This window comes from Pristis pectinata, chromosome 9 (genome assembly GCF_009764475.1).
Source record: "Pristis pectinata isolate sPriPec2 chromosome 9, sPriPec2.1.pri, whole genome shotgun sequence".
NCBI lineage: Eukaryota > Metazoa > Chordata > Chondrichthyes > Rhinopristiformes > Pristidae > Pristis > Pristis pectinata.
The window spans coordinates 5480451-5494878 of NC_067413.1; the positions used below are offsets into that span (position 1 = coordinate 5480451).

The window sequence follows — 14428 nt, forward strand, 5'->3', positions numbered from 1 at the left end:
AAGGTGTACTTGACTTCATCAGCTGTGACACTGTGTACAGGAGTTGGGGTGTCATGCTACAGTTGTACAGATCATTGGTTAGGATGCACTTGGGGTATTCTGCACAGCTCTGATCACCACACCATAGGAAGGATGTGATTAAGCTAGAGAGGGTGCAGAATTAGGAGAGATTGGATAGGCTGGGACTGTTTTCCTTGGAGCAAAGGAGGCTGAGCAGTGACCTATAGAGGTTTACAAAATTATGAGGGGCATAGATATGGTACACAGGAGACACAAGAGACTGCAGATGCTGGAAATCTGGAGCAACACACAAAAGGAGCTGGAGGAACTCAGCGAGTCAGGCAGCATCTATGGAGGAAAATGGACAGTCGACGTTTCAGGTCGAGACCTTTATCTTATAGGGTAGATGGTCACAGTCTCTCTCTCAGGGTAAGGAAGTCTAAAACCAGAGGGCATAGATTTGAGGTGAGAGGGGAAAGACCTGAGGGGCAAGACCTGAGGGGCATGTTTTTCCACACAGAGGGGTGGTGGGTATTTGGAACGAGCTGCCAGAAGAAGTGGTAGAGGTGGGTACAATTACAATGTTTAAAAGACATTTGGACAGGTACATGGATAGGAAAGGTTTAGAGGGATGTGGGCCAAACACAGACAAATAAGATTGGCAATAGATAGGCACCATGGTCAGCAAGGATGAATTGGGCTCTAGGGCCTGTTTCTGTGCTGTACAACTCTTACGAATCTATGAGAGGTGATCTAATTGAATGTCCAGAGCTCCTATCGAGCTTGGCAGGGCGGAGGTATGCCCAGCTGCAGTATTCAGAATGAGGGCTCACAGTCAAGGATCAGCCACTTGGGATTGAGGTGAGGAGAAACCTCATGGAGTAATAGAGCAATACAGCAGGGAAACAGGCCCTTCGGCCCAACCAGTCCATGCCGACCATGGTGCCCACCCAGCTAGTCCCAATTTGCTGTGTTCTGCCGATATCCCTCCAAGCCCCGCCCCTCCATGTACCTATCCAAGTGCTTCTTAAATGATACTATTGTACCTGCCTCACCCACTTCCTCTGGCAGCTCGTTCCATATACTGACCACCCTCTGCATGAAAAAGTTGTCCCTCAGGTCCCTTTTAAACCTTTCTGCTCTCACCCTAAATCTACGCCCCCCCCCCTCCCCCAGCTTTGGACTCCCCTACCCTGGGGAAAAGACTGTTACTATCCACCTTATCTATGCCTCTCATAATTTTAAGCTCTAAGGTTACCTCTCATTCTCCTACATTCCAAGGAATAAAGACCCAGCCTGGCCAACCTCTCCCTCTAACTCAGGCCCTCGAGTCCTGGCAACATCCTCGTAAATCTTCTCTGCACTCTGTCCAATTTAACCATGTCTTTCCAGTTTAACAGGATGACCAAAACTGTACACAGTTCTCTCAAAGGTTTGGAGCTCTCTACCCAAGAGGACTGTGGAGGTTTGGTCACCAGGTTTAACCAAGACTTGAGGCTGGTGGAGTTTTGGATATTAAGGGAATCAGGGGATATGGGATTAGTGCAGGAAAGTGGTTCTAAGTAAAGATCCAAGGGACGCACCTCTTCCATGGGCACTGATTGAGCTAAACCAGACCCAGTTGGTGCAACCTGTGTACTGGATGGGAAGTACAAGAAGTAACTCTCTGCTTCACCTGGAAGGAGAGTTTGGGTGCCCAGACAACAGGAAGGGCAGGGTGAAAAAGGCAAACGTTGCACCAATTCCTGCAGTTGCAGGAGGAACATATTTAGCATCTGGTTGGAGGTACAGAGCAAGCAGAGAATCTGGCTCTAGTCTGCCTTTTATTTCCTGTAAGATATATAGATAAATCTACAGAAACAGGTCCTTCAGATGACTGAGCCCACACCAATTATACAAATCCTATAATCAGCCCAATTGATTCTTCCCACAAACTCCACCCAGATTCTACAACCCACACCATGGTAATTTACAGCGGCCAATTAACCTACCAACCCCACATATCTTTGGGATGTGGGAGGAAACTGGAGCACCCGGGGGAAATACATGCAGTCACAGGGAGGGACGTGCAAACTCCACACAGACAGCACCCAAGGTCAGGATTGAACCTGGATCACTGGAGCTGTGAAGTAGCAGTTCACTGTGCCCATTACATTGCCATTATTATACTTATCACACAGCACATCTATCCCACAGTATATTCTCTTCTTGGTTCCAGAGATACATTATCTTTAGTTTACCGACAATTGTAATCGTTGAACCTTTACTTACCATCTTCAATGGCGAGCACTGTGACATTGTACTTGTTGTTTTTTACATATGAAGACTCCCTGTCCAGTATGGCTATTGTTTGGATCTGTCCAGTTTTGGAATCAATGGAGATCCATTCTGCGGGGTCACTTAACTTGCGGTACCTGATTAACCAAACGAGATTGAGAGCATTTCAACACTGGGTCATTAGAAGTTCAGCTGAAAGATTACTGATTAAGTCAACTTTCCTCCATTCACCTTAAGTTGATGTCCTCTGGTAGTAGTCATTGCCACCATGGGGAAAAGATGCTGGCTGTCCACTCTATCTATGCCACTTATCATCTTGTACACCTCTATCAAGTCACCTCTCATCCTCCTCCTCTCCAAAGAGAAAAGCCCTAGCTCGCGCAACCTTTCCTCATAAGACATGCTCTCCAGCCCGTTTTTAATCACCATATAAATCTGATATGTGACAGATGTAAATCAAATGTGGCTTCTCTGACACATATGTTTTGGTCTTGTCCTCTTTTGGAAAAATATTGGAAAGATATTTTTAACATTACCTCAACTGTATTGAATATTGATTTACAACCTCACCCTATCACTGCAATCTTTGGATTAACAAGGACAGAGTCTGGCCACTTATCTGCTTCCGCTAACCGTATGATTGCCTTTGTCACATTAATGGCCAAACGATCCATTTTGCTTAAATGGAAGGATCCAATACCCCCTACTACTTTTCAATGGTTCTCTCAAACTATATCATGTTTAAACTTGGAAAAAATTAGGAGTGGTACTGTCAATCCTTCACTTAAATTTGAAGATATTTGAAGTCCATTTATTCAATACTTTCACATGATATAGATCCCTTTTCAATAACTTTTCAGTTTAGAGGAACAGAGTTGACAACATAATATTACTGTTTTTATTGAGAAATTTCAGTGTAGTTTTTTCTTTTTTTATCGTCTTTTTTTTTGAAATTTTCTTTTTAGTTTGGTTTGTTATATTATTTACAATTTTTTATTGATTTGGGGATTTTTTTTCTTTTCTTTTATATATATACAATAAATCTTTTTCTTTCCTTTCTTTTATATTATACTCATCTACTAAGAGATCGTGAGATCTAAAGATTTTTTTTTATATTTTATTATTCTTCATGATTATCTATGCCATGATTGTTCTCTTGTTCTCTTTGTATTACATGTACAATCATCGATGTTCTATATTAATCTGTATTAATTTGGAAACTAATAAAAAGATTGAAAAAAGACATGTTCTCCAATCCAGGCAGCATCCTGGTAAATCTCCTCTGCACCCTCTCTAAAGCTTCCACATCCTTCCTATAATGAGGTGACCAGAACTGAACATAACACTCTAAGCGTTGTTTAACCAGAGTTTGACAGAGCTGCAACATTGCCTTGCAGCTCTTGAATTCAATCCCCCGACTAATGAAGGCCAGCACACCATCCGCCTTCTTAACCACCCTATAAACTTGTGTGGCAACTTTGAGGCATCTATGGATGATGAACGTGGCAAGTTGTGAGGTCATCCAATTTGCAAAGACATATGTAAAAGCAAACTATTATTTAAATGCGGTGAGACTACAAAATATTGTGGTACAAAGATCTAGGGGTTCAGACCATAAAACAGTACAGCATAGGAACAGGCCCTTCAGCCCACCATGTCTGTGCTGACCATGACGCCACTTTACACTTAATTCCATCAGAGAGCACGTGGTCTATATCCCTCCATTCCCTAATTGCTCATTTGCCTGTTTAAATGTTTCTGAAACGGCACTATTGTATCTGCTTCCACCACCAGCCCTGGCAGCCCATTCCAGGCACTCACCACTCTGTGTAAAAAGAAACTTGCCCCACACTTCTCCTTTAAACGTCCCCCCTCTCACTTAAAAGCATGTCCTCTGGTGTTTGACATTTCTACCCTGGGGAAAAGATTCTGACTGTCTACCCTATCTATGCCTCTCATAATTTTAAAAACCTCTATCAGGTCTCCCCTCAGCCTCCAACACTCTAGGGAGAACAAATCAAGTTTGTCCAACCTCTCCTTATAGCTCATACCCTCTAATCCAGGCAACATCCTGGTGAACCTCTCCTGTACCCTCTCCAAAGCCTCCACACCCTTCCTGTAATGGGGCGACCAGAACTGCACACGGTACTCCACATGTAGTCTAATCAAAGTGAAAATGAAACACAAAGAGTTGGCATGCAGCAAGACATTAGGGTGACGGAGGGAACGTTTTCCATTAACGTTAAGGTATATGGAATATTAAAGAAGGAAGGTTTTCATGAAACTTTACAAGAGATTAATGAGGCCACAGCTGGAGTACTCTTCACGCTTTGGTCTTGATACTTGGGTAAGTATATATTTGCATTGAAGGTAGTGTGCAAACGATTCTGGGATGAATTGGTTGATGTGCAAAGAAATGTCGAGCATTGGAGTTTTGAAGAATACAAGATGAGCTGACAGGGTGGATGGTAAGAGTTCATCTTTATCATACAACAGCTCCGTTCATGTAACAGCAGGATAGAAGTTGTCCTCGAGTCTGGAGGTATGAGTTTTCAAACTTTTTTATCTTCTGCCCAATGGGAGGGAAGAGAAAAGTGAATGACCGGGGGGGGGAGGCGGGGGGGGGGGGTGGTCTTTGATTATCCTGGCTGCTTTACCGAGGAAGTGGGAAGTTCCCAAAAAGACATACAGGATAGGAGCTTGTGGGCATCCTATGTTGGCGCTGGAAGAGTAGCAACACTTATGGGCTGCCCCCAGCACATTCTCAGTAATGCAAAAAGATGCATTTCACTGTGTGTTTCGATGTACATGTGACTAATAAATAAATATCTAAAAAATATCTAAGTGTAGACAGAATCCATAGAGGGGAGGCTGGTTTCCGCGATGTGCTGAGCTGTGTCTAGAACTCTCTGCAGTTTCTTGCAGTCCCGGGCAGAGCAGTTGCCGTACCAAGCTGTGATACATCTGGATAGGATGCTTTCTATGGTGCCTCTGTAAAAATTGGTGAAGGTTATCGGGGACATGCTGAATTTCTTCAGCCTTCTGAGGAAGTAGAGGCTCTGGCATGTGAGAAGGAATTTCTTCCATCAATGGTTGTGAATTTTTGGAATTCCCTCCCCCAGAGAGTTATGAAGGCGGAGTCAGTGAATATATTCAAGGAAGAATTTGATAGATATTTAACTGCAATAAGTCAAGGGGAGTGGGGAGAGAACCAGGAAAGTGAGGCCAAGATTGGATCAGACTTGATCTTGCTAAGTGTTGGGGCAAACTTAAGGGGCTGATTGGCCTAATCCTCCCCGTTTCATTGTTTCTTTTTCTCTGGACTTTGCCCAGACATTACCACCTTACCATCCGTGTGAGCTTGCTGTGAACAATTCTGCTGTCTCATGTACAACATTACAACAAGCAACTGTTGTCATGGAAATTCAGCAGGAGGTTGCCTGGATTGGAGGACATCAGTTACTGGACAGGCTGGGACGGTTTTCCCTGGAGCAAAGGAGGCTGAGGGGTGACCAGACAGAAGTGTATAATATAGCCAGGCACAAACAGGGTAGATGGTCATAATCTTTCTCTGATAGAAAGGGGATGAAAAACAAGGAGGTTTCAGGTGAGAAGAGGGAGTATTAAAGGGGATTCGAGGAGTAAGTTTTTCTTTTTACAGAGAGTGGCTGATACCTGGAACGTGCTGCCAGAGGAGGTGGCGCTATGCTTAAGAGGCATTTAGACAAACACTTAAGTAAGCATGGCATAGAAGGGTACAGTCCTAATGCAGGCAAATGGGAGTAGTGTAGACAGGCAAAAAGGTCAGCATGGACATGATGGACCGAAGGGTCTGATTCTGTGTTGTGGACTCTGTGACTGCCTTCCACAAAAACTTAAGAGTCACAGAAACAGGCCCCATGACCCGACTTGTCCACACCGACCAAGATGCCCATCGAAGCTCACCTACGAACAATGAAGTAATCTACCATAGTTCATCGGTTGCAGAGCATATTGTGAGAACACAACATCACGGCAGGGGTTAGACAACCACCTCACCAACCAAACGCGGATACGACGGGAAGACCACACCTGATGCCTTTGCTGCTCTTTGTCTCAGGATCTTTCGCTGTGTAAGATCCCAGGACTCTGCCCAGGGGGACGTTCTCCTCTGTCCACAGCTGCTTGATGTGGGGTTCGAACTCTGGGCCTTCATCCACATTTATCACGTTGACGGTTACCCTGGTGACTTGCATCCCGGTGGAGCTCCCAACCAGAGGTGCCTCATTCTCCACTGCAACTTCCAATTGGATCAAGGAGACTGTTTCTGCATCCAGTGGCTGAACAGCAAAGCAAAAAGTCGAGTTTATTGCCAAATGCACAAGTCCATGTGTGCACAGGTGCAATGAAAAGCTTACTTGCAGCAGCATCACTGGCACAGAGCATCAGATGCACAACATTCACAAGTAAAACATAAATTATGCACAATTTTTACAAGAAACACAATTAGAACAAAAAAAAGTCAATTTTTGTGCAAAGTGGATATCGTTTTGCTAAACTGTAGTGATTAGGGTTGTGTTGGTTGGTTCAAGAACAGAATGGTTGAAGGGAAGTGGCTGTTCCTGAACCTGGTGGTGTGGGACTTCAGACTTCTGTACCTCCTGCCCGATGGGAGCTGTGAGAAGATGGCATGGCCCGGATGGTGGGGTTATGTTTGTTCTTCATCAAGAGACAAACTTCGCATGGGCTTAACATCTGAACATTTTTATTAACCGATACACCAGACTGGTTTGCTTTCCCTCTCCTTTTACAGCCATCTCCTGTTCCCCCATGTGACCCCTTGCATTGCCTATTGGGAACTGTAGTTCTTTATTATAACTACATAATAACACAGTGGGGACCTTTGATGATGGATGTTGCCTTCTTGAGGCAGCGCCTCCTGTAGATACTACCGATGGTGGGGAGGGATGTGCCCGTGATGTATTGGGCTGTGCATTCAAATTGCCGTACCAGTCCATGATGCAACCAGTCAGGATACTTTCGACAGTGCATCTGTAGAAGTTTGTTAGAGTGTTCAGTGACAAGCTGAACCTCCTTAACCTCCTAAGAAAATGAAGATGCTGGCACGCCTTCCTTGTGATGGCGTCTGTGTGCTGGGTCCAGGACAGGTCATCCGATACATTAATGCCCAGGAATTTAAAGCTGCTGACCCTCTCCACTGCCAATCCCCCAGTGTAGTCTGGTGCAGACAGGAGATCCATGAAACATCCAGAGTGTATAGATGATCCCACAACACTGCCTTATGGTGAAATATTGAAAGCTCATTACCAGAAAAGATTCAGAAGGATGTTACCAGGACAGGAGGGCTTTACTCAGTTGCCATGCTATAGGAAGACTGTGATTAAGCTGGAGAGGGTGCAGGAAAGATTCACATGGATGTTGCCAGGACTGGAGGGCTTGAGTTATGGGGACAGACTGGACACTCTGTGGCTGTTTTCCTTTGAGGTTCAAAGTGACCTTACAGAGCTTTATAAAATTATGAGGGGCATAGATATGGTGGGTGGTCACAGTATTTTTCCCAGGGTAGGGGAGTCAAAAAACTAGAGGGCACAGGTTTAGGGTGAGAGGGGAAAGATTTAAAGGGGACCTGGGGGGCAACTTTTTCCACACAGTGGTGGGTATATGGAACGAGCTACCAGAGGAAGTGGTACAATTACAATGCTTAAAAGATATTTAGGCAGGACATGGGTAGGAAAGGTTTAGAAGGGTATGGGCCAAACGCAGGCAAATGGGACTAACTCAGGTGGGCAACTTGGTCGGCATGGACGAGTTGGGCCGAAGGGCCTGTTTCCGTGCTGCGTGAACCTGTCACTCATTGGTGGGGCACCTTGGCAGGTTATTAAGTACAGTAAATGCAGTACATTCATGCAAAGTGCACCTTCACCAACACTAAACATCCATCTTCAGGATGGGATATAAACCAAAGCTTTATTCTGCTCTCCCAGATGAGCAGGGGGTTTCTCCTTGATATTCTACACAATACTAATCCCTTACTTATCATCAGAGCCAGAGAGTCACACAGATACACAGCATGGAAAGAGGCCCTTCGGCCTACCGAGTCCGTGCCAACCATCAACCATCCATTTACGCTAATCCCACCTAAACCCTATTTTATTCTCCCCACATCGTCATCAACTCCCCCCGATTCTACCACCCACCCACACACTAGAGGCAACTTACAGCAGCCAATTAACCTCCTGAACCCGCAAGCCTTTCAGATGTGAGAGGAAACTGGAAGTGCCAGAGGAGCCCCACACCATCACAGGGCGAACTCGCAAACTCCACACAGGCAGCGCCCGAGGTCAGGATCGAACCGGGGTCTCTGACGCAGTGAGGGAGCGGTCTACTAGCTGCACCACTATGTCTCCTTTTTCTGAAACAGATTACTGGCCACGATCGGGTACTGTTTATGGGAGCTTGCTGTGTGCCCACTGGGTGCCACATTTCCCTACATTTCAACACGTCTAGCATACTTCACTGCCTGTAAATGGGAATTGAGACAGACACGATAGAAATTCATGTCACCTTAGCCCAACAGAAAGATGGAAATATTTTCAGCAGAGATGATGAAAGGTGGCAGCTTCATAGAACATTGAACATCACAGTACAGTACAGGCCCTTTGGCCCACGATGTTGCGCTGACATCTTATCCTGCTCTAAGATCTATCTAACCCTTCCCTCCCACATAGACACAGGAATGATAGAGAAATGGGGGGCTATCTAAGAGTCTTTCAAATGACCCTAATGTATCTGCCCCCACAACCTCTGCCGGCAGTGCGTTCCACGCACCCACTACTCTGTGTAAAAAAAAACTTACCCCTGACATCCCCCTTATATCTTCCTCCAATCACCTTAAAATTATGTCCCCTCGTGATACCCATTTTCGCCCTGGGAAAAAAAAATCGGACTGTCCACTCGATCTATGCCTCTTATCATCTTGTACACCTCTATCAAGTCACCTCTCATCTTCCTCCTCTCCAAAGAGAAAAGCCCTAGCTCACTCAACCTATCCTCATACGACATGCTTGCCAATCCAGGCAACGTCCTGGTAAATCTCCTCTGCACCCTCTCTAAAGCTTCCACATCCTTCCTATAATGAGGCAACCAGAACTGAACACAATACTCCAAGTGTGGTCTGTCCAGAGTTCTACAGAGCTGCAACATTACCTCACGGCTCTTGAACTCAGTACCCTGAATAATGAAGGCCAACACTCCATACACCTTCTTAACAACCCTATCAACCTGCATCGCAACCTTGAGGAATCTATGGACGTGAACATAAAATCAAGGACACGTGAGCAGGAGTAGACCACTCAGCTCATCAAGTCCTTACCATTCAATACAATCGTGGCTGATCTGCCCCAGACCTTATCTCCTCTTCATAGCCTTCAATTTCCCAATCATTCAAACACTTATCAACTAAATATCTCCAATGATCCAGCCTCCACAATCCTTCAAGGTAAAGAACTCCAAAGATTCACCAGCTGTGAGAAGTTTTTATACACCTCAGCTTTAAATGACTGGCCCCTTATCTTTAGCTGTATCTCCTCATTTGAGATTCTCCCACGAGCAGGAAGAGAGGCTGCAGAGTAGTGGACACAGCCCGGTCCATCACGGGCACAACCCCCGCCCCCCCACCATTGACGGCATCTACAGAAGGCAGTTCCTCAAGAGGGCGGCATCTATCATCAAGGATCCCCACCATCCGGGCCACGTCCTCTTCTCGCAGCTATCATCGGGCAGGAGGTACAGAAGCCTGCAGTCCCACACCACCAGGTTCAGGAACAGCTACTTCCCTTCAACCATTTGGTTCCTGAACCGACCTGCACAATCCTAACCCTACCTCAGCAACAGAACACTACAGACCACCTCTTACGGCTGTGGACTTGTCTGTGTGCTTTTGCACTATTGTCTTGTTTTGCATGATCTTTTTCTTCACTGTCTTGTATGATTTATGTTCTGTGTGTTGATGGTACCTACGTGCCTGTGATGCTGCTGCAAGCATTTCATTGTACCTGCATCTTACATGCTTGAATAACTCACCCCTCATTCTTCTAAACTTCAAAGAATACAGATCCAGTTTCTTTACCTCCTCACGATAGGACAACCCTCTTTTCCCTGCGATTAACCTATTAGTGAGAACAAACTGCACATGCCCAGGCTCTTGCACAGAGCAGAGAAAGACCAGGCCAGTTGCACAACAAAGGTGTTGAAGGTGTGCGGCTAAATCAACGACTGAAAGGAACACAGTGGGTTCGCTGGAGTAGCTTGGTGCTATGGGCAGGAGCTCAAATTGATCACAAGGACTGGTTCAAGGAAACAAGGGAGAGAAGGAAATGGATACCTCCGTGTGTGCTCTATTCATTGAGTAAATAAACCAGCCAACTAATAAATTAGGGTCTCATTTTAACTCAGTGTCAGTTAGGAGTAAGTACCTATTTCAAAGAGAATCTAGCAAATTAAGATTGGTGTATTATTATCACATGTACCAAAACAGTATTTTGCATGCCATCCACACAGATCATTTCATTACATCAGTACATCGAGGTAGTACAAGGGAGAACAGTAACAGGATGCAGAAAGTGTTACAGCTACAGAGAAAGTGCAGTGCAGACAGACAATAAGGTGCAAGAGACATGACAAGGTAGATTGTGAGGTCAAGAGTCTATTTTGGGTTGAGAACCTTCTTCTGAGATAGAGGGGAGGTAGCCAGCATAAAGAGGTGAGGGGAGCAAGAGCTGGCAAGGGCCATGATGAGGTAGATTATGGGGTCAAAAGTCCATCTTACCGTACAAGAAGGATAACACTGCAAAATATAGCAGAACAAATGAAATACAATCCTTTGCTTACCTTGACAACGTACAAGAGGCCATCATTGGTTTCGGGATCAGTAGTTACGTTGAAATTCTCCTTCTCATCCCCCTTGATGATTTTGAACACGGCTCTGCTCGCACTTGTGTTTTCTACATCCTTGTCCTCAATGGGCAGTCGGAGGACCATTATGTCGCTTTCAGCTTCCTTTACATTAATGGTGTACTGACAGAAGCAAGGGAAATGTTCATGGAACACAGAACAGTGCAGCACAGGAACAGGCCCTAGGGCCTACCATGTTATGCCGAACTAATTAAACTAGTAATTAAATGCCAAATTAGAAACAGAATACAGAATAAAGTATAACAGTCACAGCTCAGAGTCATAGAATTTAGATTTAAAAGGGCAGAATGATTATGATAGAAGTAATGAGTAGATCCAGAGAAATCCACGTCAGTCCTCAGCCTCCTCCGTTGCCGGGAGAAGTCCAAACGCAAATTTTTTTACATCAAGGTATCTTTATTAGTCACATGTACATTGAAACACACAGTGAAGTGTATCTTTTGTGTAGAGTGTTCTTACAGTACAGCACAGAAGGCCCTTCGGCCCATAATGTTGTGCCAAGCTAAACAAACTAGTGTCTGGAATCTAAAGCAACAAGCAAAATGGTGGAGGAATTCAACGGGTCATCTGTGGAGGGAGACGGATAGTCGACATTTTGGGTCGAGACCCTTCGTCAGGACTGAGAGATAGAGGGGAGAGGGATGGTATAAAAAGCTAAGGAAAGGGATGGAGCAAGAGCTGGCAGGTGATGGGTGGATCCAGGTGAGGGGGGGGACGATGGGCAGATGGAGGAGGGGGGAGTGGGAGCAGCGACAGAGGCTGGGAGGTGAGAGGTGGGGGTGACAGGGGGCTGCAGATGGTGGGATCTGATAGGAGAGGAAGTTGGAGCATGGAACCAAGTAAGGGAGGTGGGGAGGGCAGATGGGAGCAGCGGGGGGGGCGGGAGAAAGACGAGATAGAAATTCACATCACCTTCATCCAACAGAAAGATGTAAATATTCCGAGTGTAGGTAATGAAGGGAGTTCTACAGCAGCAACTCCAAGATAGAATAAGGGAACATTCTAGCCTTTCCTGGGAGTATTTACTGTAGTTTCTCTCAAAGTTATGTTTCTGCTGCTATTTGATTTTTTTCAGTAAATGAATATTTCCTATACACATATGACATGAAAATATGACATTAAAAGACATTCGATAAGTACATGGGTAGGAGGGGGTCGGAGGGATAGGGCTAAATGCAGGCAAATGGGACGGACAGCATGGAACAGTTGGGCCGAAGGGCCTGTTTCTGTCCTGTATTACTCTATGACTCGAGATGCAGATTGAAACTGTGTACTTAGAGCAAGGAGGTGGAGAATGTTATTTTTAAGCACGATGAATTTTGTTTGACCCAAGATTCAATTCCCGAAGGAGCAGTGGAGAGAAAGTCAGCAGAAACTTTCAGGAGGGAATTGGATCAAGAGTGAAAAAGGTGCGTTTTTGACCCTGACTGGGGTGTCTAGAGCCAGTGAAACTGGCTGTGTGGAAAGAGAAAGCCAAGGGGTATGTACAGGACAGCTCTCTCAGAAAGCGAGTGCAGGTACAATGGGCAGAATTGTAACCTCCTGACCCACAATCTGGCGCCAAATACAGGCAACCATTTCCTACTCAGCCAAACTTCAATGACACTGCAGAGATATCAGACTTACTCTGGACTCTTTGAATGTTGGTGCGTGATCATTCATATCAGTAACTTCGATGACTACTGTCCCGGTTGAGTGTAGCCCGTAAGGCTCTCCATCCATATCTCTGACTTCAACCGTGAGGGTGTACTTTTCGTGTTCCTGAATGTATTAAACATAACATTTTTTAAAAAGCGTATAGTCCACATTCTTATTACCACACATTTGGCCCCATCAATTCTATGCAGGCTCCAAGCAGAGGAATCCCATCAGATCAGATCAGTTTATTGTCATATACAACAGGGTGTAATGAAGTTCCGTGCTCACAGAGTAATCAGTACACATGGTAACACAAGTCTAACAGTAAATACAGCAATGAGTGCAGAACAATGGAACAGTGTAAAGATGTCAGCACAATCTGAAGTGTCTTTTTCCCAGGGTTGAGGAATCAAGAACTAGAGGGCATAGGTTTAAGGTGAGAGGGGAGAGATTTAAAAATCGACCTAAGGGGCAACTTCTTCACCCAGAGAGTGGTCCATATATGGAACAAGCTGCCAGAGGAAGTGGTTGAGGCAGGTAACAACATTTAAAAGACAGTTGGGACAGGTACATGAATAGGAAAGACCTGTCTCCGTGCTGTGTGACGACGACTTCCCAGTGCAAAAAAGAAATGCTAAATTGACAATATTGGTAGCATTAACAGTCTGAGAACGTGGCAGCACCACCAGGAAGGGGATGTGAAAGAGGCGATTGGTTCAGATCTTGATTCTGATAGCAGTGGGGAAGGAGCAGTTCTGGAATCTGGTCGTCTGGGCTTTCATACCACCAGCCCTACACAGGGGGTCCCCGTTGGCCACATTTTATGCCCCGTCGTCCTGCACATCTTTCTTCCTCACGTGCCCACCAACTGCACCCTTTGGGTCTTTTGCCACCCAACTACACCCTGGGGACAATTTACAGCCACCAATTAACCCACCAACCAGCCCACCTTTGGAACATGGGATGAAATGAGCTCCCCATGGATGAGGAAATGGAAGGATGGGTTAGTAAGTTTGCAGATGACACAAAGGTTGGAGGTGTTGTGGATAGTTTGGAGGGTTGTCAGAGATTACAGCAGGATATAGATAGGATGCAAAGTTGGGCTGAGAAGTGGCAGATGCAGTTCAACACAGATAAGTGTGAAGTGGTTCATTTTGGTAGGTCAAATATGATGGCAGAATATAGTATTAATGGTAAGACTCTAGGCAGTGTGAAGGATCAGAGGGATCTTGGGGTCCAAGTCCATAGGACGCTCAAACCAGCTGCACAGGTTGACTCTGTGGTTAAGAAGGCATATGGTATATTGTCCTTCATCAATCGGGGAATTGAATTTAGGAGTCAAGAGGTAATGCTGCAGCTATATAGGACCCTGGTCAAACCCCACTTGGAGAACTGTGCTCAGTTCTGGACGCCTCACTACAGGAAGGATGTGGAAGCCATAGAAAGAGTGCAGGGGAGATTTACAAGGATGCTGCCTGGATTGGGGAGCATGCCTTATGAAAGCAGGTTGAGGGAACTTGGCCTTTTCTCCTTGATGCGA

General features: G+C 45.4%; 1 protein-coding gene across 1 annotated transcript in view; it reads right to left on the bottom strand.

The window, feature by feature from the left end:
• dsc2l (desmocollin 2 like) overlaps window positions 1-14428 on the bottom strand; it is a 48971-nt gene that overhangs the window by 15657 nt on the left and 18886 nt on the right. The window contains exons 8-11 of the mRNA XM_052023568.1: window positions 12877-13011; window positions 11167-11352; window positions 6349-6596; window positions 2272-2414 (exon numbers count right to left, since the gene is read on the bottom strand). Of these exons, the coding sequence (XP_051879528.1) occupies window positions 2272-2414; window positions 6349-6596; window positions 11167-11352; window positions 12877-13011 (712 nt within the window). The remainder of the gene's footprint in view (window positions 1-2271; window positions 2415-6348; window positions 6597-11166; window positions 11353-12876; window positions 13012-14428) is intronic.